The sequence below is a fragment of the Balaenoptera borealis genome (assembly GCF_965194805.1).
Source record: "Balaenoptera borealis genome assembly, chromosome: 4".
Classification (NCBI taxonomy): Eukaryota; Metazoa; Chordata; class Mammalia; order Artiodactyla; family Balaenopteridae; genus Balaenoptera; species Balaenoptera borealis.
Genome location: NC_138861.1, coordinates 108,105,479 through 108,129,884, shown reverse-complemented (window position 1 = coordinate 108,129,884; position 24,406 = coordinate 108,105,479). Strand labels below are relative to the sequence as shown.

Sequence of the window (24,406 nt, the reverse complement as noted above, 5' to 3'; positions counted from 1 at the left end):
TATCTATCTTTGACTTACTTCATTTAACATAATACCTTCTAGGTCATCCATGTTATTGCAAATTGCAAGATTTGCAATTTTTTTTTCGGCTGAGTAATATTCCATGGCATATATATATCACCTCTTCTTTATCCATTCATCTATTGATGGACACTTAGGTTGCTTTCATATCTTGTCTATTGTAAATAATGCTGCAGTAAACATAGGGGTACATATATCTTTTTGAATTAGTGTTTTCATTTTCTTCAGATAATACCCAGAAGTATTATTGCTAGATTGTATGGCAGCTCTATTTTTAATTTTTTGAGGAAATCTCTATACTGTTTTCCATAGTGCCTGAATAAGTTTTTGTTCCCACCAACATTTTATGAGCGTTGCCTTTTCTCCACATCCACGCCAGCACTTGTTGTTTCTTGTCTTTTTGATAACAGCCATTCTGACAGGTGTGAGTTGGTATCTCATTGTGGTTTTGATTTGCATTTCCCTGATGATTAGTGATGTCGAGTATATTTTTGTGTATCTGTTGGCCATCTGTATGTCTTCTTTGGAAAAATGTCTATTCAAGTCCTCTGCTTATTTTTGTTGTTGTTGTTGTTGTTGTTGTTGATAATTGAGTTGAATGAGTTCTTTATATATTTTGGGTATCAACCCCTTACTGAATATATCATTTACAAATACGTCTCCCATTCAGTTGATTGCCTTTTCATTTCGTTGATGATTTCCTTCACTGTGCAAAGCTTTTTACAGTTTGATGTAGTCCCATTTGTTTATTTTTGCTTTTGTTATCCTTGCCTGAGGAGACATATTCAAAAAAAATATATTGCTAAGACCAGTGTCAAAGAGCTTACTGCCTATGTTTTCTTCTAGGAGTTTTAGGTCTTACATTTAAGTCTTTAATCCATTTTGAGTTTATTTTTGTATATGGTGTGAGAAAGTAGTTCAGTTTCATTCTTTTGCATGTAGCTGTTCAGTTTTCCCAGCACCATTTATTGAAGGGACTATCTTTTCCCATTGTATATTCTTGCCTTCTTTGTCATATAGATTAATTGACCATATAAGCGAGGATTTATTTCTGGGCTCTGTTCTGTTCCATTGATCTATGTGTCTGTTTCTATGTCAGTACCATACTGTTTTGATTACTCTAGCTTTTTAGTATAGCTTAAAATCAGGGAGCCTGATACCTCCAGCTTTGTTCTTCTTTCTCAAGATTGCTTTGGCTATTCAAGGTTTTGTTGTTTGTTTTTTTTTATGGTTCTATACAAATTTTAGGATTATTTGTTCTAGTTGTGTGAAAAATGCCGTTGGTATCTTAATAGAGATTGCATTGAATCTGTAGATTTCTTTGAGTAGTATGGAAATTTTAACAATATTAATTCTCCTATGAGCACAGTATATTTTTCCACTTATTTGTGTCATTTCAGTTTCTTTCATCAGTGCCTAATAGTTTTTAGAATATAGGTCTTTCACCTCCTTACTTAAGTTTATTTAGGTATTTTATTCTTTTTGATGTGATTGTAAGTGGGATCTTTTTCTTGCTTTCCCTTTTCTGATAGTTCATTATTAGTGTGTAGAAATGCAACAGATTTCTGTATGTTAATTATTTTGATAACTGTCAGAGAATGGACGAAATCTTCAAAGCATGACCAAAAAAAAGCCAGGGTAATACTATAAGACAGGGTCAGCAAACTATAACCCACAAGCCAAGGATTCTGGTTTTTTAAACAAAGTTTTATTACAACACAGTCATGCCCATTCAGTTACTTTTTGTCTGGTTGCTTTGGAGCTACAGTGATGACAGTTGAGTAGTTGCAACAGAGAAATGTATGGCCTACGAAGTCTAAAATATTTACTATCTGGCCCTTTACAGAAAAAATTGCTAATCCCTCCTCCTCGAAGAGACTGACTTACCTACCCTACACCTATACCCAGACGTACCAATTTTTAAAAGAAACAAAATTTTAGTGAACTTAATTTTAAAGTAAATATATTATGTCTAGACATTAATTTACAAAGACATACAGGGTACTAGGTTTTAATTGATTGTTTAAATTAAATATCTTATTCATTCTCTGTGATAAAAGGACAGACCTATTATTGGAGCAAAATACTTTTAAGTAATAAATGTACCTTATAGCTCCTGTCTCAGTTCTTTGGAGAAACATGTGTGATAGTGATTCTATCTGATTAAACAGATGGTGCCTGAGAGAGATCAGTCCTGGACCTACTTCTGTTGTTTTGATAGTTTTTTTAATCCTTGCATATGAAATAAAAATCACACTGGTGGGTTATTTAACCCAGTAGAGTGGCTGCTAGGATCTTGAGGATGGGAGGAATATTCATCCTTAATAATAATAGTTTGTTTTGTGTTTGTTTTTATTTTTAAAACAACAATCAGTAAATAAAAGTACAGATATACATTGATATCAAAGAACCATGCTTAGCTTTAAGCTATAAATTGACTAATTTTGTACAAATGTTTTCTTTTCCTCTCCTGGTAATTTTAGTTTTCTTTTTTATTCATGAACTTGATGAACTTTGCTGAGAAGTGTTTCGATTTTTTAAGTTTTCAAAGAGCCAACTTTTGCCTTTATTGACTTTTTTTTACATTAGTTTGTTTTCTGTGTCATTGATTTTACTTTTTCCATTTCCTTGATGCTACTCTTTTTGTATTTAATTTATTCTTTTTCTACCTCTTTGTGGCAGAAACTAGGATTATTTATTTTAAGCATTTCTTATTTTCTAATATGCATTTAAAACTATAAAATTCCCTGTAAGTATGAAAATTTTCCTCTAAGTAAGTAGCTCTTGCTACATCCCACAGATTTTATATTGTGATTTCATTATCAGTCAATTTCATTCTTTTGAGGTATAAAAACCTGAAAATATATCCTAGTTTCAGAGCAAAAAAGGAGAAAGGTAATTTAATTTTGGTTGAAAACTGTTGTAAATATTTTAGTCCAAATCACTTCATGATCAAACTCTACTTTTCTCAACACATATAATTTTACCTTTACTACCAGTCATTTTCATGGATCATTCTTAGAAAGTATGTTTAAAGTACATGGAAGACATAATTATTAACTGGTTCTCCTTTTATTGTCATGTTGATTTGGCTTATAGGGAAGGATAATTGGAAAGGTAAAAAATAATATTTTTGTTGGTGATATATATTTAGTTAACTCCTCTTTTAAACGGGTATTTAACTCTATAACTTTTATGGCTTCTAGAAAGAAAGTGGTCATGATTTTCCAGCAATGAAGATTCTTGTTAGTATGGCCAGTATGTGACATATTCCTAGCCTTTCCATTACATCCTTCGTTCAGCTGAACTTTGGTTAATAGATTTTAGACATATAGATTATAGATTTTGATAGTTATTTTACTAACTTTAGTATTTATTATAATTAGAAATATAGAATAATTCCTTAATATATAATGAATATTCTTACAATATTATAGTTAAGAAAAAATTTTAAGTCATTTTAGGTCAGTTGTGTGACATTGCTTATGTAGTGATTTTCTTTGTCACTGCATTCAGTATTTCTACTTAAGTATTGCCATGTCTGAAATAAGTATAAAATTTGGATTTGCCATTTTAATCAAAAACTAGTTAATGTGCATGTTGTTTCTCTACCTCATCTTATTCCTTTTAAAATATACAATTATTTACTTAAAGTCCAACCATAGAAAGTTGAACCAGTTATTCATAATTAATATTACTTTTTTTTTTAATATTTATTTATTTATTTATGGCTGTGTTGGGTCTTCGTTTCTGTGCGAGGGCTTTCTCTAGTTGTGGCAAGTGGGGACCACTCTTCATCGCAGTGCGCGGGCCTCTCACTATCGTGGCCTCTCTTGTTGTGGAGCACAGGCTCCATACGCGCAGGCTCAGTAATTGTGGCTCACGGGCCCAGCTGCTCCGCGGCATGTGGGATCTTCCCAGACCAGGGCTCGAACCCGTGTCCCCTGCATTGGCAGGCAGATTCTCAACCACTGCACCACCAGGGAAGCCCCGTATAATTAATATTACTTTTGATGGCTCTTGATGAGGTTCATTTTAAGGAAAATAGTTTCATTTTGAAGAGCTTTCTTTCCTTTGATCACAAAGAATATTGACTTTTCTTCTCATTGGTCCTTATTCCTGAGCAATGAGAAAGGTATTGGGAAAGCTAAATATCCAGAGTTACTCAGTGAACATGGGTATCTGCAGAATAATTTCTGTTTCCTATACCAAATATGATCTTTCTCCCTGTTTTTGGTCTTATAAAATTAAAATTCTTATTTCTAACATCTAGCTAGCTATAGTTCACAGACATGTAGCCCCTTCCTTCTCACCTCAACCCCAATTCTATGCAGCCCACAGAGTCTAGCATCAGGATTGCTGCAGAGGATTATACAGGCTGTGCCCATACGAGGGTGGGCTCAGACGGGGACTGAAGTCCTAGAGGGGGTGCCTTTTTCTGTTTTGCATATGTGCAGAAGCCCTGTCTACCTTTTTATGTAATTGACACACATGCCGTAAATTAATAAAAGGTCTTATATGCAAGTATTACTTGGTGCTTTTGTCCTTACTTACTGTAGTCTGCAAGTGGTTTTTTATTGTCTTCTTATCTGTTTAGTCTGTGCCATTTCTTTTTGCCACCAATTTCTAAAAGGTTTCTCCTAAAACCTTTCTTCTAAAAGGTTACACATCCAGTCTAACCATCTCCATACATCAGATTCTTGCTGCTTTCCATAAGAAATTGAAGTGATTTAGTGTTTGTTTGTGATATAATTGTTGTCATATGACCATGCTTATTTCTAAGTCATTCCTCAGACAACTTCTCTCTTGAATCTAGGTAATTAAACCTTTAAACTCTCTGAATTTTCCTTAATTTTTTTATGCCTATGTCACCTTCAATTTTAAGCCTTTGAATCTGTTGTTGCTCTTTTTATGCCTGACTTTAATTTATCATTTTCTTAGATCTGAGATTCAAGTTATATTTGTTCTTATATTTTAGGTCGTTCTTCCCTCTTTCCAATAGATGATGGCTTGCTGGATGATGGTCATAATGATCAAGTTGGTGTTTTAAATTCACCCACATGTTACTCAGCTCATCAAAATGGAGAGCGAATAGAACGTTTCTCTCGAAAAGTTTTTGTTGGTGGTCTTCCTCCAGATATTGATGAAGGTAAAATGATGATTTGGCATATAAAAAAACAAACCTGAAATATAATGTGAATGGGGATATGGAGTTTTTTTTACCTCTAGAGATTTTCAGTTAAAATGGATATCCATCTCTGTTTAAATATTTTGTCACCTGTTGAAATATAAAGATAATTGAACAAATAACTTTTTTTAAGTTTGTTTCTTTACTTTATATCTTATGCATATTGTTATTGTGAGCATTTTTTGTAAATAAGATTTTCATCTAGTTCATATCCTACTTATGTTTTTAAATATAGAACATATTTGAATACATTAAACTTTTTGTTTTATGTATTTATTTAAAACTTTTTAAAACTTTTTGTATGACTATAACATGCATGCACGCGCACACGCATGCACGCACGCGTGCACACACACACACACACACAATGAATTAAAGGTAACCAACCACAAAACTTTACCTGTAATGCATGACAGTTAAAAATTCAATTTCTTTAAGGATAAATGTGCTTTTAGAAACACGTAAGAAAAGAGGCTATAAAACCCAAGCGAGTAATGGAAACAGTACATAAACAGGAAATTTAGGTTATGCAAAGACTAATAAGCATATGTAAAAATTATCATATGTAATAATAACAAAAGAAAAATAATTCAAGATTAAAAATACTGAAACTAATATTTGCAAAGCTGTGGGAAATCTGCCACTCTCATTCACAACTTACTAATAGAGAATATATTGCTACATTTTGGGAATTTTTTCAATTGTGATTCAAATATCGACAAACTTATTCTATGTATTAATCAGTATAATAAAGTTTCCATGTGATAAAATAACCTAGAACATGTCATTGAATGTGACCTGTATGTCTTTCAGTGAAACTACCTGGCACGTATCAGACCCTAGTATATTTTAGAAATATTATAGCTTTACATGTCTTGTTTCAGCAGCCCTTTTTTTCCTACAATATTTTACTTTATCAAGCAGTAATGGATCTCTTATGGATCTTTAACTTGATATAATGTTGGCATGTTTTTCAAGCCAGTGATATTTATGATTTGGTATACTATAAATCCATTAGTGTCCATACATTAGTATATAAAATTTTAGAAGTCACACTGAATTGATTATTCTAGCCAATGTGCTACTTAAAAACTATTTTGATTAAAATAGCTATTAAGATTTATGTATCATTTTAGTGAGGATATTAGACATGTTTCTAGTATTTATATTCTAGTTTATCTCAGGCTATTTGGTACTTTAAATTTTTAAATCTTTAAAATAACATATAAAATATAGGCGTTTTTTAGAATGAATCATTAAAACTGATTCCTAATGCATATTATTGTACTTTTTTAAGATGAAATAACTGCTAGCTTCAGAAGATTTGGGCCTTTGGTGGTAGATTGGCCTCATAAAGCAGAAAGCAAGTCCTATTTTCCACCAAAAGGTAAGAGATTCTTTTGTTAATATTTGCTAGGGAATAAGTTATATGAGAGCTAATTTTCTCTGCCTAAAGTATCATCCTAAGTAACTTAGGTACAGACATATAATAAAGTGTCTCTGATCAGTGAAATTAAGAAATGTGTGAAGTGAGAATCAAATATAAACCTATGACTATTTTAAGTATTGCAAGATATACATAAGTGTTCCAGATAATAGCAGATAACAAGAGAGCAGTATATACTCTGTTGGTGAATTCAGATAGAGAAGAAAATGAATGGTCAGAAAAAAACTCAACTACAGAAAGAGATAAAATGTGCAGAGGATGCCTAGTTGTGTTAGTTACATATTGCCAGGATACTACTGTGACTGGTCACCAGAGTACAAGAATCACAAATTGAGCGCACATTCATTTGAGCAAAGCAGTGCCACAGTCAGTGGGGACAGGAAGGATCACCTCACCCGCCCAGAGTGAGGAGGGGAGGCAAGGGGAGAGAACTGAGCATGAATCCAGTCAGTCAGATTGCTAATGGCACATTCTCTGAAGTGAATAAAAGAAAGGGGGAGGTTGAAAGGCTAAGACTTTACTTTGAATATTATTGAAATGTAATTTTAGAAATGAAAAAACACACTATTATTCTTATGGCTGAGTGGATTTTCAAGCCTGGAAAAAAGACTCCAGTAGATCTATTGAATAATCTGAATTTGGCTCCAGGAAAGGAAACATGTTAAGAGTTATTGGCATACAAAAACTAGCTAAGGGATTCTGGTGATAAATTATATGGGCCATCTCTACTTTTTGTCATTGAGAATTATAGAACTTCCATTAGTGGTTTATGTAGTTCCTTAGAGAAATGGAAAAATGTGGTGATTTTTTTTTTAATACCTTTAGATCTTATACTTACAGAATCCTTTGAACCAGAGATTCTAGATCCCAGGCTTCCATGAGAGTCTAGTTAGAGCTATGGACCTGTCTCCATATACTCTAAATTTTCACATGATTTTGGAGTGTACTGGACGTGGAGGTCGTGAATCCTTGGTGTAGAGAGAAAATTAGCTCCGTATTGATGTAGATGTTCATTTCTTAGCTTAGTTTTAATCTGTTGTTCAGTGTTATGATCTTGTCCTTTTATACAGTTTATTTTACTGAGTGTTCAATAAAAATGCCTGTTGGTTTCTAATGTTCCTGCCTAAATTACCATCATCCCTTGTCTGGACTGTTTCAGGTGTATGACTAGTCTGTCCACATTTCTGGCTATCTCCAGTTTTTCTCCCACAGCATAGCTAGAGTAATATCTGTGAAAACAATCTGATGGTGCTACTCCTTGCTTCCAGCTTAAAACCCATCAGTGGTTTCTCTTATTGTTAGGATAAAGGCAAAAATGCATTCTCCCTGCCCGCCCTCCCCATCCCGTTCCTTCTCCCAGTATTGCTTCTTGTTCCTTTCTGGCTCTGCAAACTGGCCTTGCTCTCTCCTGCCTCAGGAATTTTATGTTTGTTGTTCTCTTGACCTGAAGGCTTCCCCTGCCTCTTCATATGTATATCTCCTACTTTTCTCAGCTTAAATATCAGTTGCTGGTGGGAAACTGTTAAGGACCCACCTAATGAGGTCAAATCCTCCTATTGTAGGCCCTTCTAGAACTGTGCCCTTTCATAGCACTCCCCACAGTTGCAATATTACAGTTTTACAATTTTATAAATATGTTTTTATTTTATTAATGTCAGATTCTTCCATTAATCTCTCAGACTGTGTCTTTACTCATCTTTGTATTCTCAGTAATTCATGGATTGATAGTTGCCTAATAAATGATATATACAACTATAAATACTGTAGGATAGTTTATCCTTTGACCTGAAGTAGGTGGGGGAAAGCTTCATTGAGAAATTTTGAACTAAATCTAAAAGATACTGTACAATTTAGATAGATTAAAACGTTGTTCAATAGAGTTCCAGGCAGGAGTTGAAATATAATTTTAGAAAGGTATTACAATTAGTTTTTGTCGAGACAGATACACATTTTCTGCATGGGCAGAAATGTAAGAAAGGTAGGTTGGCACTAATTTCATGAAACAGAATAGTTGCTGTCTTTGTTGCTGTTGCATTGTTATTGTTATTGTGGTTTTTGTGGTAGTTGTTAGTTTATTTTCTCAAACTGAAAACAAGAAAAAAACAACAAAAAATATTAGCAGTGGCAAATCATACTATTTTGGTACAATTATAGTTAATTGTACTCATTGCCAAAGACCAATGTTCCTAAACCTTGTGCTTTCAAGCATTTTTGTCATTGCTGTAATTCATCATTTTCCATGGTTTGGAAAACACTGGTGTAGAAGCATCCAGTTGACAAAGCTACCTTGTAATTAAGGTAATGATTTGAGACATTGGATACTGAGCCACACTTATACATACCTGTCCTTTGCAGTGAATAAGATTCACCCTATGTAAACATTAGCTTGTGCTAATAAATTCTAAAGAACTATTAGATGGTATTTTTGGTACAGGTATTTTAATATTTAGTGGCTTGCCTTAGCTAGATCATAATTTACCTGCCATGTTGCTTAATTAATTTTTGTGATACATTTCTTCCATAATAATCACAAAAATTTTTAAGCAGTATTAAAATATTAATATCAGAAATTAACATCATAAAAACATAACATTAAAAATATTGACTTTAAAATACTATTTTAGTAAATCAGTCTTATATCCCCTCAATTATTACAAAACAATTACAGCTCTCAAAACCTTAGCTTGGGAACTTGCCTAGTGGTCCAGTGGTTAAGACTCGGCGCTTCCAATGCAGTGGGCATGGGTTTGATCCCTGGTTGGGGAACTAAGATCCCACATGCCATGTGGTGTAGCCAAAAAATAAAAAAATAAATTTAAAATTTAAAAAAAATTAAAAAACCTTAGCTTGTATCAAAATTAAAGCCTTCACATAAAGAAAACCAGTCTTTTTTTTTTTTTTTTCAGGTCTATTTAAATTGTTTCTAGCAATTAAAAAGTTCTAAGATGTGGTTTTAATCTTGCATAATCATACCTTTGGAAGTTTCTATTTGTGTAGGTTGGCTTTATGACTTATTTATGCAATCAGATATTGTAATTTTATTAAAATGAAGTACTTTTTCTGTGTGTCACATCAGACCTTTATGGCACTAAAAGCCATTGTTGGCAATAAGCTGTGTTTTTTGAATTCCTAGTAAAAGATGACCTCTTACTTCCCATTGTTTAATGGCACAGACATGGTTGGCCTGATTGAAGACATCTTCACACTGGGACTAGATTTCAGTGCTCTAGGTTTTGTGCGTAGATATCTTGTCAAGGAAAAGGGGTATTGTTAGGTCATTTATAGTCATCTGCTGCTGGGAATAATCACATAACAGTAAACTTGTAATGTAAATTTCGATGCCTTCTTTTTATAATGAACTCTATTCTGCCTGCTAGATACGTCATATTTGATTAAAAATAGACAATTGCTTGTCACAAGGAAAGAAGGAGGGGCATATTTTCAAAAGGTACAGGAATCTAAGCAGGAACTTGGATCCAAAGTGCAAACGTAGTTTCCAGGCTGTTTGAAAAAAAGTGTTCTGCTGCTCATCCACCTTGAGACGGACTTGTGGACACAGAGGGGAAGGGAAGGCTGGGATGAATTGAGAGAGTAGCACTGGCATACATGCACTACTGTGTGTAAACTAGATGGCTAGTGGGAAGTTGCTTTATAGCACAGGGAGATCAGCTCGTTGCTTTGTGACCACCTAGAGGGGTGGGATAGGGAGGATGGGAGGGAGGCTCAAGAGGGAGAGGATATATGTATACATATAGCTGACTCACTTTGTTGTACAGCAGAAACTAACACTACATTGTAAAGCAATTATAATCCAATAAAGATGTAAAAAATAAAATAAAAGTCTGACCCATCCTGAAGGAACCTGTTTCTTTTTAAATGAATTTATTTATTTATTTATTTTTGGCTGCTTTGGGTCTTTGTTGTTGGGTCTTCATTGCTGCGCGCGGGCTTTCTCTGGTTGTGGTGAGCGAGAGCTTCTCTTCATTGTGGTGCGCAGGCTTCTCATTGCAGTAGCTTCTCTTGTTTCGGAGCTCAGGCTCTAGGCTCACGGGCTTCAGTAGTTGCAGCACATGGGCTCAGTAGTTGTGGCTCGCAGGCTCTAGAGCGCAGGTTCAGTAGTTGTGGCACATGGGCTTAGCTGCTCCGCGGCATGTGGGATCTTCCCGGACCAGGGCTCGAACCCATGTTCCCTGCATTGGCAGGCGGATTCTTAACCACTGCGCCACCAGGGAAGTCTGGAACCTGTTTCATTCCAACCTCCCTAAGGGAGTTTTCTTAGTACTATTTGGAAGTTGTCAGGATGATTGTGGAATTTTCCCTCTACTTATGGAAATTCCTGGGCCTTTCCACATGTACTCTTTCCACCTGTCCAAAAGTATGCTCTAGAACTTGTCTTACCCTGAGGACATTTGAAGGAAACTTCAACTCCTGCGATGCTCAACTGGTTAATCCTGCCACATTCTTTAAGAAGACAGTATCATGGGAGACCTTAGAGCTGATCTAGGTTTGAAATTAATCAGCCAACTACTTGCTTATGTGACTGACTTTGGGCAAGTAATTTAACCACCTGACACCTCAGGGTTTTTTCTGTAAATTGGGAATAATGTTTCATAGACTTGTGAGAATCAAATGAAATAATTCACGTAAAGCTCTTATCACAGTATCGGATAGTAAGTGCTCTATATAAAGTAGCTAGTTATTTTACTGAGTATCTCTTTTTGTGTGTATTCCATAGGATATTATGTTCTCCTAGAGAAAGTATAATGATTGTAGTACTATTTTATAGTTATTTTTCATCTTTTTCAAAGGCATGTATTTTCTAAACCATACTGAAATTTGGGATGAAATCACTTACCTTGACATATTGCCTCATTCTTACGGTTATTACAGGCTATGCATTCCTTCTCTTTCAAGAAGAGAGCTCAGTTCAGGCACTAATTGATGCTTGTATTGAAGAAGATGGAAAACTCTATCTGTGTGTTTCCAGCCCTACTATCAAGGACAAACCTGTAAGTAAATGCTACTCAAACTTTAAGTTACAAATGCAAGTTTTCCAAAAACCATTTTGAAATGATTGTTAGTGAAAAAATAAATAAACTACCATGTTGAGTTCAATTTTTTAAAATTCATATAATTTATTGTATCTGGATAAAATATTAACAGTTTGTTTCCAAACCCATCTATCCAAAATTTTGAACAGTACAGTGGCACAAAACTCATCAGCTACTAAAGGAGTGAGACCTAATACAGTAATGTCATTTTCTTCATAGGTTCAGATCCGTCCTTGGAACTTAAGTGATAGTGATTTTGTGATGGATGGTTCTCAACCTTTGGATCCTCGAAAAACAATTTTTGTTGGAGGTGTTCCTAGGCCATTAAGGGCTGGTAAGTAGAATGTTAACAAATTTTGTTTTTTTAAAAAAATCATTTAAATATGAGTTGATTCGGTACGCATTTGGTACTATTGTGTACATGTCACCACTGGGTGGGTGAAGGGCAGATTCTCCTGCTCCAATAGTTGCTTGCTACAGAATTTTGAGACAAATTCTGAGAATTGTTCTTAAGACCATTAAGGAACTGGAGAATTGGACACTCATCTATCAATATTTTTTTTTTTTTTTTAAAGAAATTCACATTCTTATTTATTGATTGATTGATTGATTGATTGCTGTGTTGGGTCTTCGTTTCTGTGCGAGGGCTTTCTCTAGTTGCGGCGAGCGGGGACCACTCTTCATCGCGGTGCGCGGGCCTCTCACTATCGCGGCCTCTCCTGTTGCAGAGCACAGGCTCCAGACGCGCAGGCTCAGTAACTGTGGCTCACGGGCCCAGCTGCTCCGTGGCATGTGGGATCTTCCCAGACCAGGGCTCGAACCCGTGTCCCCCGCATTGGCAGGCAGATTCTCAACCACTGCGCCACCAGGGAAGCCCACATCTATCAATATTGATAGCTAACTCCAAACAGACTCTGTAAGAAGAATCCACTCAAATACTGCATTTATGACTTCTTAAATGTAACTCTCTAAGATAATGAGAATTTGGGGTCTTTTTATGGAGGTTGATTCTGATATCTGAAGAAGAAATATGGGATTTTTTTTAAAGGCACTTTAGATAAGTAAATGATAAACTTCTGTTCATCAATAATCAGGAACCAGAGATCTACCAGAAGAGGTCATATGGGAACATAATTATAGACGTAAATGCCCGCCATACAAGCAAGTTTTATGATACTGTGTACCCTTGTGAAGTGTGTTAGCGCCTTCCATCACTGCAAACATCCTCTTCCAGTATGGGAGGTGCATGTTAAAGAACTATTCACACATGTAAATACTTACAGACATAGCTACTACAAAGAAAGACTAAAGGGAACAGAAGAGCATACAGCAAGGAAATGTGATGTAGTCTGATATTTTAAAGATACTTGTATTTGAGCTGACATATAAAGATTGAACAGAAGGAGCAGGGTTAGGTGGTAGGAGGTTGTGAAGAGTGTTTCAGACAAAGGGAGCAACATATTCCAAGATCTTCAGTGGAGGGAAGCAGAGTGCATCGGAGAGACTGAGGGAAGTCCGGAGTCACTGCCTAGGGTATAAGGAATGAGGTGAGAGATACAAGAAGACATTGAAAAAGTAAATAGGAGTCAGATCATACAAGTCTAATAGCTAACTTGTTATTTATCCTCAGAGCAACGGGAAACCAATGAAGAGTTCTTAAGTAAAAGAGAGACATGATCATATTTTCATTTTTAAGAGACCAGTTTAGTTAATGACTTGTGGAGAGGGGAGTCAAGTTGAGAGTAATTATAGGTAGACCAATTTAGGAGCCTATTATTGCAGTCCAGGAGACAAATAGTGGTGGCTTGGGTTAGTGGTAGTGGTGATGGTGGAAGAGCCAAGTGAACAGATGTCACAGATATTTATAAGATAAATGCAAAGGCTGAATCTCAGTTTTCAGTCTTAAGCTACTAGGTAGACACTGGTACTGCTAACTGAGAAGATAAAGAACACTGGAGAAAGAGCAGGTTGGAAGAAGATTGTGGTATTGGTTTTGAAAGCTAGTTTGTGCCACCATTCAGAGTTCCCAAGGAGAAATTTCAGTTAAGCCATTGGTATCTGCTATATTTTTAAGAGAATCAATCTTGCTGCTGTTTTGAATATAAACTGGGGGCAGGGGAGGAGGCAGGGGGCAGAAACAAGGAGATAAGGCTATTGCCATGATCTAGATGAAAAAGAATGATACCTTGGAACAGGATGTTAGTGATGGAGGCAAAGAGATTGGATTCTAGATATGTCTTGGAAATCAAGTTCACAGGATTGCGTATACAGTGGGGAAAAAAGAAAATAGAAAGGATGAAGCCAAGGGTCTTGAGTTGGCAACTTCATCTTTTCCGTTGCTCATTGAGTCAGCAAAAACTCACTCGAGCAGGTTTAATTGGATGGTGGAAGATCAAGAGTGCCATTTAGAACATACTGAGTGATGCAGTGTCTGTTAAATATCAATATGACTTGTCCAGTAGACAGTTGAGTTGTCCAGTTCTTCTGTGGTGAGAGCAGGTGGGCTCTCGTATACAAGAGAAAGGATTAGATTTAGAAAAGAGCATTATCCTATTGACTTTCACTTAAAAAAAGAAGTACTTAAAAATGGTTGATTTACTGTGTTCTCTCCCATTTGATGTGAACTTCTTTTCCTTTTCAAGTGGAGCTTGCTATGATCATGGACCGGCTGTATGGTGGCGTTTGTTATGCAGGAATTGATACAGATCCTGAGCTAAAATATCCAAAAGGTGCTGGTCGAGTTGCTTTCTCCAATCAGCAGAGCTATATTGCTGCCATTAGTGCTCGGTTCGTTCAGCTTCAGCACGGTGATATTGATAAACGTGTAAGTTGCATATTGGGAAGTCATTTAAGTCCTATCATGAGGTGCTGATCCAAAGCTTACTACCCTACAGAGTTAATAATGTAATTCAAAAACCGAGTGTTTATTTTTCTATATTCCTTGAGCTCTTAAAGAGTATTATATCAAAATATCCCTGAAACGTAAAATTCTTGAGCAGACTTTAAATTTTAGGTATAATACACAAAATATAAATATAATTTTAAAGGCATTTCAAAAATTTTTATCAGCCAATAAGGTCTTAATATCCTTTTACCTATAGAGGCTAGAGCTTGTTTTAAGAACTTGTACTCTGGAGTCAGACTACCTGGGATCCCATTTCCACCATTTGCTCTGTAACCCTGGGCAAGTGAACCCTCTTTATGCCTCTTATTCCTCACTTATAAAGTGGAAAACAATAATAGTATCTCTTTCACAGTTATTTTGAGGAGTAAGTGAATTCACATATGTAGAAGCACTTAGAACAGAGCTTGGCACTAAGTGTTATTTAAGTGTTACTTATTTTTGATTTATAAAATCTAAAATAACACATTTTGTATATTTTCCTAAATATATGCAAAAATAAATATGTAAATAAACTAAATATATAAGATGATTGTCCTAAACTTTAAAACATTTACTCTTTAGTAGCATTGCTTAGGTCATCACAATAAGAACTTTTAGGAGGTGTTATGGCTGATAACTGTGAAAGCTACCCTATTGAATAATTTCTAATACTGATTACCATCTGAAATAAGAGAAGGGAGTGAACAAAACTCAATTGTTTCTTTACAAATCTATCTCATGCTAAAATCTGTGACTAGTTCCTGAATAATCATGTTTACATTTGTAGTACAGATGAGATATACTAAAAATATGAGGTAAATTAACCTTTTTATACCCATTATAGTAGATATAACTTGAGTGAGTTCTTATTTTACCGGTGTAACAGTTTCTCGAAGCTTCTTCTCTGAGGCTGTACTGTTTTGGGGGCAGGGGAGCTGGTTAACTAATACCCATAGACCATAGACTCTAGAAGTAGTCCCCAAAATTTAATTATCAAATCACACCATTTAGAAAAGAAGTACAGCATAAGTTCAGTTCACACTTGCAAAGTGGCATTTTTGTTTGCATTGTTACTTAAAATGTTGCCCCCCAATAAAGAAAAAATTTAAGTATCTAAGAAAAGGGGCTCTGCTTTTACTCAGACATGCTATGAAATTTTGTTTAACTGATTTGAACCTTAGAGTTCCTCTCATCCAGTAGTTTTCAACCTCCACTGCACATTAAAGTTACCTGAGAACTTAGGGAAACCTTGACATCTGGGTCCCACCCCCAGAGATTCTGCTGTAGTTGGTCTGGGATGCAGCATGGGCAGCAGTAGTTCGTAAGGCCCCCAGGGTGATTCTGATGTCCAGCCATGCTTTAGACCGCGGTCCCCAACCTTTTTGACACCAGGAACCGGTTTCGTGGAAGACAGTTTTTCCACGGACGGGCATAGGGGGGGCGGGGGGGATGCTTTAGGCGGCAGTGTGAGCGATGGAGGGGATGGTTCAGGTGGTAATGCGAGCTGGAGAGCAGCAGGTGAAGCTTCTCTCGCTCTTGCTCGCTTGCTCGCTCGCCCGCCTGCCCGCCGCTCACCTCCTGCTGTGCGGCCTGCTTCCTAACAGGCCACGGACTGGTACTGGGCCACGGACCGGGGTTTGGGGACCTCTGCTTCAGACCACTGATCTAGTCTAACCCCCTACTTTTGCAGAGAGGTGATAGGGTCACAGAGGAAGTTATTTACATATTATATAATTATAGTTGTTTAATATGCAGAAGCAGAGGGAAAAGATTATTGCAGTGTCATGCTTCATACCTCTTTATTTCCAAAATGATAGTGGAGAACCAATTATTTGGGGCAAAGTATTGATTCTTAAAGAGAAACCCCGATACAAAGCAAGTGAATTGAGAAACACTTGCCTTCTTAAAAAGGCATTGAACTACCTGAGAGAAAAGTTTATTTTTTTAAGATATGTGCTACTAAGGTATGCTTTGAACTTTATTTGAAAGAATTTGAGCCTTAAATACTTTACTAGTCGTTAGTTTTGCTTATACAAAAAAATCAAACCCTTAATCTTTATACCTTTCATCTCTCTAATAAGAATATAGTTATTAAACCATAAAAACAGATTAAATTTAAATTTATCGCTGATAATCCAAAGATACACAGGATACTTATTTGGAGGGAATTAAAATTGTTTATTCAACTCACCTTTTAGGCTCATGAACACTTTGAAGTTTACTTTCATCTCCCTGATAGCCATGAAGAACAATCACCACAAATGTGTAAATCATTTTAAATTTTAAATGTTATTCCATGAGTAGTATAATTCACTGTGACTTCTGGTAGTTACTGAAGTGAATTGTGATATACTTCAAGTTGGCTAATTAATTATTAATCATTTTATTAGTTATGAATCCAGGTGATTGTGTATCACAGATAGCTCCTCTGAAGTGAAAAAGGGAAAATAATGGAAAATAAGAATAGTGAAGAATCAATGAAACTCGCTTTCACACATTCAAGAGCTGTTAGAGATTATTATTAATTGCAAATAGGTTTTGACTGTATTCTAAAATCATAAGTTTGAAATCCAGTTTCTCATCTTTGAAGTTTTGCTTTTGAGTTAAGTAGATTAGCTTCATAAAATAATATCTAGAATTTAAAAATATGCAAAAGATACAATTTAGAACAATAAAATGTCCAATATATATAAAATATGTTTATCCTAACCCTAACCATGAAATACAAATGCAAACAAAAATGTAATTTCATTACCCTCCTATCAAATGTTTGTTTTACAGTTCTTTTCATCAATCAACTAGGTTGTTTCTAGTTTGCTGTTATTGTTCTTGTTCAAAATAATGCTGAAGAAAAATACCCTTATATATTCATTTTTTGCACACATGCAAGTATTTCAGTAGAATACATTCAAAATAGAAATTGTTGGGTCATTATTTTTTACCTTGGGCAAACCAAGCCCTTTAAACGCTCAATTTTCTCTCCTCTCCTGAGGAAAGGCAGAGATCTTAGGCTGCCTGGTGCTATTCAGTCAGACAAAAGCAGTAACCTTTCATTCATAAAGTTATTACAGCCAGGAAGCAAGGCTGTTGCCGCTAATAGTAGCTAACGCTAATATACAGAGTATTTACCATGTGCCACACCATCTTCTGTGCTTTTACTTGCATAATCTAATCCTTACAGCTCTATAAAGCAGGTTCTATTGCCTTTCTCATCTCACAGATACAGAAACTGAGGTTAAAAAGTTTAGTATTCAGAGCTGACCTAAGTCTGAGGTCTTCTACTGAGTCAGGCTTTCACAGTGGGACTTTGACTTCATATCTTATAAATTCAGAGAAGCCTAGACATACCCTTAACAAGATTATCCACAGTTCTGGTTTGTCTGTACCAGTTATTTACAAGCAGGGTATCGCTCTTACCTATAGTAGAGACGTGTTGCCATGATCAGTGGCTGCTGGGTTATGCCATCTCACGAGTGGCACTGGAATGAGAAAACAAAGGTGTAAATACTATTTGTCTTCCATACCCTTCTGTTTTTCACTCACAGTCACCCCCATCTCTGAAAATATTAACACACAGGTGTTTTAAAGATGTTACTTTAAGAAAGATGAGGGTGGAATGTTTTGCGAATCAATTAGGATTCTATAGTTTTTTTAAATTATTTTTTGTCTTTGGAAAAGAGAGTTATTTAAATACTATTCAGTTTATAGTTCTCAGAAGAAAACATATCAAAATACAATAAAATTACCAAACTAAGAGCTCATTTAATCACATGGTCAATTATGAACAAGAAACATAAAAAAAGATTAGTGCAAGAACAAAATGATTTAATTTTTTTTAACCTACTATATGGTGAAGCTATTGCCCAGGGAAGATGCCTGCTATCTCAGCATTGAATGTTGGTCCTTTTCTCTAGAACATTGTATGAACCTTTTAAAGCATTGCTAAAGTGACTTTTGAAGCAGACTTAATGAGATATGTTTTCTCTCTTTTTCTAGGTGGAGGTAAAGCCATATGTGCTAGATGACCAGATGTGTGATGAATGCCAGGGCGCACGCTGTGGTGGAAAATTTGCTCCCTTTTTTTGTGCCAATGTCACTTGCCTGCAGTATTACTGTGAGTTTTGTTGGGCAAATATCCACTCTCGTGCAGGACGTGAGTTCCATAAGCCATTGGTAAAGGAAGGTGCTGATCGCCCACGTCAGATCCACTTCCGCTGGAACTAAGAATAGCAAACCTGCCTCTGTTTAACAAGGAAAGAAAGGGTGCATGTGGCTTACTGTGTCTGAAGATACTGACATGCAGAAGAAATAAGTGCATTCTTCTGCTTTCACCCCAGCTATCAATACATGCATCTTTATCAGCAGCCAAAACACTAAAGCCTCTTGTTTTTCACCAAAACCCTACATCTCAGGCTTACTAATTTTTGTGATATTTTCATGTTAAAATAAAATGTTTTTTTGTATTTTCTCCAAGTTATTTTTATATGTAAAGTTAAAATTAGATATGAGAATGTTTTGCGTAGGGGCAAACAGTCTGCTGCTATATAGTGGGTGAAGCGTGCACTTATTTCTAAACGTGGGTTTTTAACTTCAAGATCTGCCCCAGTAATTTACCAAAGGTAGCAAAATAATAGTGAAGATGGAATATGTCTGCTACAAATGCTTATTTTTATTGTTGCTATTTTCAGTGTATACATAAACTAAAAATTAGGGTTGATTTTTTTGCTCTCCATTTTGACTTGCAAGAAATAATACCTCAAGATAATCTGATTTATTAGCTATTTTTAAACATTTTTAATCACAAGCTGTATTAGCTTTGCTGCTATATAGGTGTTATGTGTAAATGCCACCTATTAATACGGGATTGAAAACGTTAGAGACACACTGCATTGCAGATGAAATGCAGGCAGCACAATATGGCCTAAACTGCCATAGTTTTAGAATGTGAAAAAAAATGCATGTTTACTTACCTGTATACACCATATGCATGCACTAGAATTATTAACTAACAAGAGGTGAGGTATTGCAAATGTTCAAAAAAGCTCTCTTGAATCTAGGTAGCATGAACAAATTATAAAATTTGTTTAAAAAAAGCAAACTTGCATGCATTATTGTGACTTCAAGTTAAAAATGTCCTACATGTGTACAATATGCAAATTAGATTTAGATTAGAGAGTGCAGCCATTTTGTGATCTGGTCGGTAGTGGACTTTGATTTTATGCAGACTGGATGTAATATTTGTAATCCCTGTGCAATTTTGTGATGTGCGGTTCTAATTCATGTGCAGTGATATAGTATAGATAAAAGACTGAGTAAAAGAAAATTACTAGAATTTTAAAGAAAGTTGATTTTAGCCCCTTTGATAGTTCATGGTTAAGACATCCTTTATAAACCAAAGATGGCCAGCACACTGCTAACTGGTCACCAAATGTAAGACCCACAGGAAGCCCATATTTAAACAAAGGAACTTTATCAAAGAATGCAAAACTTTAGTAAACCTAAGTAAAGTCAAAATGGAGATGGGGAAATATACAGACGGCTAGTTGCATAAAATTCAGTTTTACCTTAAAGATAATGGTGAAATCTGGCTTAAACTTGCGTACATGTTTGACCTATGTATATTGGGGTCTTCTGTCTAAACTGGGGTCACTGTTGCATGGAAATTGTTGTTCTTAATGGTTAAGAATTGCTTTTTTTAAAAAAAATTTTGATGAAGGAATTTTGGTAATGACTTTGCTTGCAGTTTTTTTGAGAAAGTGGCATGGAAACATGCAATAGTTAATGAGTTTCTTTTGGTACTGAACACTATTAGAATATCATTAGTGATATTTTTTCTCTTTAGAGCATTTTTAATGCAACTAGCCCCTATATTTTAATGTAAGAGTTACTCTGCAATCTAAGCAAAGCACCCAGCAATGGTAGATGTTTTTTTTAAATGCTGAAATAAGATTCTTGACTCTAAAGAGAGAAAATTACAAGGGTGTTGCCGTATTGCAGCCCCTTGGGACAATCCTTCACGTGAGCAAAGTGTTGATCTTAATACTGGTTGTCTATGGTGTGCTTTTTTGTACTGTAAAAATATGTGGTTCATGTCTAACTCTGCTGTTTTATTGTGGTTGTGGTTCAAGTTTTTAATGTTTAAAGTTGATGCTGTTTTCAGAAGAGCTTTTTACTAATTTATTTGTCAATGTTCCCTATTTGTTACTTAACCATGATCCTCCAGATTTTTGGAGTATTCTTTTCTAACCTTTAACCCTGCCAACCTTGATCCATTTGACATTTGTTATGCACTATTTTTATATCTCTGTGAGAGATTTTTCCAACAGTCAGCTATTTTATGGCACACTTTTTTTGACTGATGACATCTCCTTTGCTATACCTCAATTTTTGGAATTTAGAAAAGAAATCAGTAGTTTTGCAATGTTAATTATTTAGATATTTAATTTCGCAGATTTTTAAACTTTATTTTCATAATTTCTGCTTAATGTTTAAAATTGAAGAGCCTTTTCATGTATTAAATAATGAACACTAAAATAAATTATATGATGAAAATAATTGGAGATGTTGAAAATCACTTTCCCTTCTTAAACAGAAATAAATATTGGAAATGAAGGGAAATGTAATAGAACACCCTTTTCGCCATGGGTAAAAATGACAGAAATGTATGGTTTGTTTTACCTTCATTTCTGTTACAATTAAAGCTTATTAGTCTAATTTTTGTTCCTTCCCCACCTTCCCCCTACCTCTGTTTTTTCTTTTTTTTTTTTTTCCCTTTTATTTACTACATTCTTATTTTCTAACTGTTAAACACTGTATTGGAATTTTTTTTTAATTTACAGATCATATTTATTTTACTATTTTTGTAGAAAATTCTTAATTTTGATTGTATTTTTGTATTTTCAAAGCTTCTTCAGTTGTGTTCCCTAAATGTTCTTATTGCTGCCCAAAAGTATGACTGTGGAGGAAAAAAAAAACTTTAAAAATCCACACTTTTTGTTAAGAAGGAAACATTTAGCATTTATATATTTGTGTATGGAAAACACTTGATATTTTATCCCTGTTGCATCTGGCTGCACAGAGCCTCTCCTCAAAGATGCTACAAAACTTGAATATAACACATTTTGGAAGGCTGACTAACCTCGATTCTGTGTTGTGATGTGCAATACTGTTTCTAATGTTTGTATAAAAAAAATAACAGTGTAAACCTTTTTAATGCAAATTTATTTTTTTCATTGCATATTTTGCAGATTTTATCCACAGTGTCATTTTTTACTGTCAGAAAAGATACCCCTTTTGTCATTGCAACTATTTTTTAAATCCAGAAATCTTTGTACTGATGTAAATGATTGTAGTTATTTTGGATAGTGTTTTGCTAACAAAAGGAAAGACTTTTTTCATGCATATTTCTATTTTGTTTTTTTGGGTTTTATTTTATTTTAATAGTAGTAAAATACTTGGAATAATTTTTCATATTCTTGTCATTAATATTATTTTGTATTTTTATGTGGAAATATATAATTTTATGACACTAATTGCTAAAGTTTATTTTATGTTGAATTATTTTTGGAGCTGAAATCTTTGTAATATTAAAGCAACTAGTTTCTAATTCCCAGTTTCTGTATAGAATCGCACAAGTGGTTTATGGAGTGTTTGGATTGTAATTATAAATGGTTCTTTGATATGCAAATTAATATTTTCAGTTGATTTTATTTTATATTCCTAATGGGATGTTAAAGCCGTTTTTTATTTTTTTCTAAATAAAAAGAGAACCCATGCTTTTATGGACACTAGATAAACGCCTTCAGCTTAAATTTTTTTGTTAAAATACTTTAGTTTATTTTATTGTTATCTTCCAGGTGTCTAAATCTCCAGTCTGTCTGTTGTACTGGTAATTTAACTCTGTAATGGAATAGTTTGCTGCCAACTATTTATATTAAGTAATTTTTAAATATTTGTAATATTGTTGACTGACTAATAAACTATTAAGTTATTGGCATAGTTGTGGAATCTTATTCTTTAGTCCAAATCTGTCAAAATATCCATGGACACCAGTAAAATATTTTTTACAGAGCTGAGTGACATGGCTTTATAAAAAAGCCCAGGCCACTATGTATTTTAGTGTGAGGATTGCAAGGGAACGTTGGAGATCATCTAGTTCAGTATTTGGGCCTCAAAGACCCTTTGCATCAGTGTTCCTCCCCATCTCACCCTTAGCCCCACATACCTACCATAGAAATTTTGGTGTTACAATCATCACAGATAATTAGTGTTACTATATCTGAATTGATGCTGTACTTAAAAAATTAAAAACTGTTTACCATGTTGCGAAATGCACAGTTAACATGATGCTTTCTCAGGTACCATCTAGTTGGGAACCACTTGTCATAAAATTTTTCTGCTTATTTTCTGCAGTCTGTGAGTTCTTCAGCGGCCACATTGTAGAGGGAGAAAGGGAAGGAAAGGTATAGAATAAGTAGCCTGGGATCTAGGTTCCTCAGCCTAATTATGGCTAGAACAGCTCTACCTTTAACTTGAACAAAGTTGGAGATTCACATAAAAATTGGTGTTTAGCATGGGACCGGGGGAAGAAAGGTCCCATTGCTTTTTTAGAGAACATTTTAAAAATTACTGATTATAACCAATTTTTTCTTTTACCTATGAGGACATAGGTATCCCAGAGAGGGTAAAACTTACTATTTCCTCATATTCTACAAGACATCACAGGAACTCCTTAAATGGGCTAATCTTGATGTTGACAGCCCCTCACATCCTGCCACTGTCACCCATGCACTCCAAGCAAATCGTGCATCTTCACTTGTCTGTATCTTGGCATATGCTGCCATTTTTCTATTTGGAATCTTATTTTCTCTTTGCCCAACAAGTCCCCTTCCGTAACGAAAACAAAGAGCCTCCTCTGCATTCTGGCCTATCTTTAAGACTTAGCAGGAATTTCCCATTCTCTTGACTCTTTCACCTGCTGCTGACATAAAGGTCATTTATCTTCCTGTTCTCCCCTATCCTTCTGTTATTTAAAAAAAGAATAAACTTTGAACACCGACTAAGGGTTGGGCACTAACCATGTAGGATCCTTGGTTGCCAGGCCATTTCATAGCCTTGTAGGTGGAAAGTCAGGTTAACTCAAACTCAATGTAATATACTGTAAAATATAAAATATAGTAAACGTGTATCAATTGTGATGGGAAAGACTTTCTGCTGAAATGACTTCATTTCTTTAAAATGATTTTACTTGATTAAGAATTTCACATAGGAGTTAGCATTTGACTTGAATTTTTGCATGAGCAAAGAATTTAAAGAACTCAAAATTTAGCACAAATCGTTTCTGAGAGAATTACTTGAAGATCTATTCCACCAAAAAGGGAATAACAATAAAATATCCAGGAAACAGGAAGATGTGTGATATCATGAAAAAAAAAAATAATAAGAGATATATATCTGGACTTCATCTGGTTTCTGGCACAGAACTAAAACTCTTGGAATTTCCTAAGTGATAAGAGTGATTAAGGGAGTTAAAGGTGTTTGCCTCTCAGGAGGGAGAATTGGGGATGAAAAGGTAGTGGGGCAATATTTTACTCTTTTCATAATTTATGCATTTGACTTTTAAAAACAATGCATCTTACATATTACAATTTGAAAAATAATTTATTATTTACAATAAATTAATCAACATGTATAATCTATCCTCCTCCACTCCATACAAGGCCTTTGTTATCATTTTAAATATTCATCTAGGTTAACACTTTTACAGTATCATGTTATTTACCTCCTTCCAGCTAAGTAGCACACTTACATTGTTC

General features: G+C 34.9%; 1 protein-coding gene across 13 annotated transcripts in view; it reads left to right on the top strand.

Annotated features, from left to right (window-relative positions):
* CPEB2 (cytoplasmic polyadenylation element binding protein 2) overlaps positions 1–22,585 on the top strand; it is a 64,260-nt gene extending 41,675 nt beyond the window's left edge. For 11 of the 13 annotated variants that reach the window (XM_082389482.1, XM_082389487.1, XM_082389477.1 and 8 more), the window contains 6 exons: positions 5,000–5,170; positions 6,507–6,596; positions 11,547–11,665; positions 11,927–12,041; positions 14,350–14,531; positions 18,588–22,585. In XM_082389482.1, the coding sequence (XP_082245608.1) occupies positions 5,000–5,170; positions 6,507–6,596; positions 11,547–11,665; positions 11,927–12,041; positions 14,350–14,531; positions 18,588–18,815 (905 nt within the window). In that variant the 3' untranslated portion in view covers positions 18,816–22,585. The remainder of the gene's footprint in view (positions 1–4,999; positions 5,171–6,506; positions 6,597–11,546; positions 11,666–11,926; positions 12,042–14,349; positions 14,532–18,587) is intronic. The other 2 variants (XM_082389486.1, XM_082389484.1) reach the window with 1 other exon arrangement.
* The last annotated feature ends 1,821 nt before the right edge of the window (positions 22,586–24,406 follow it).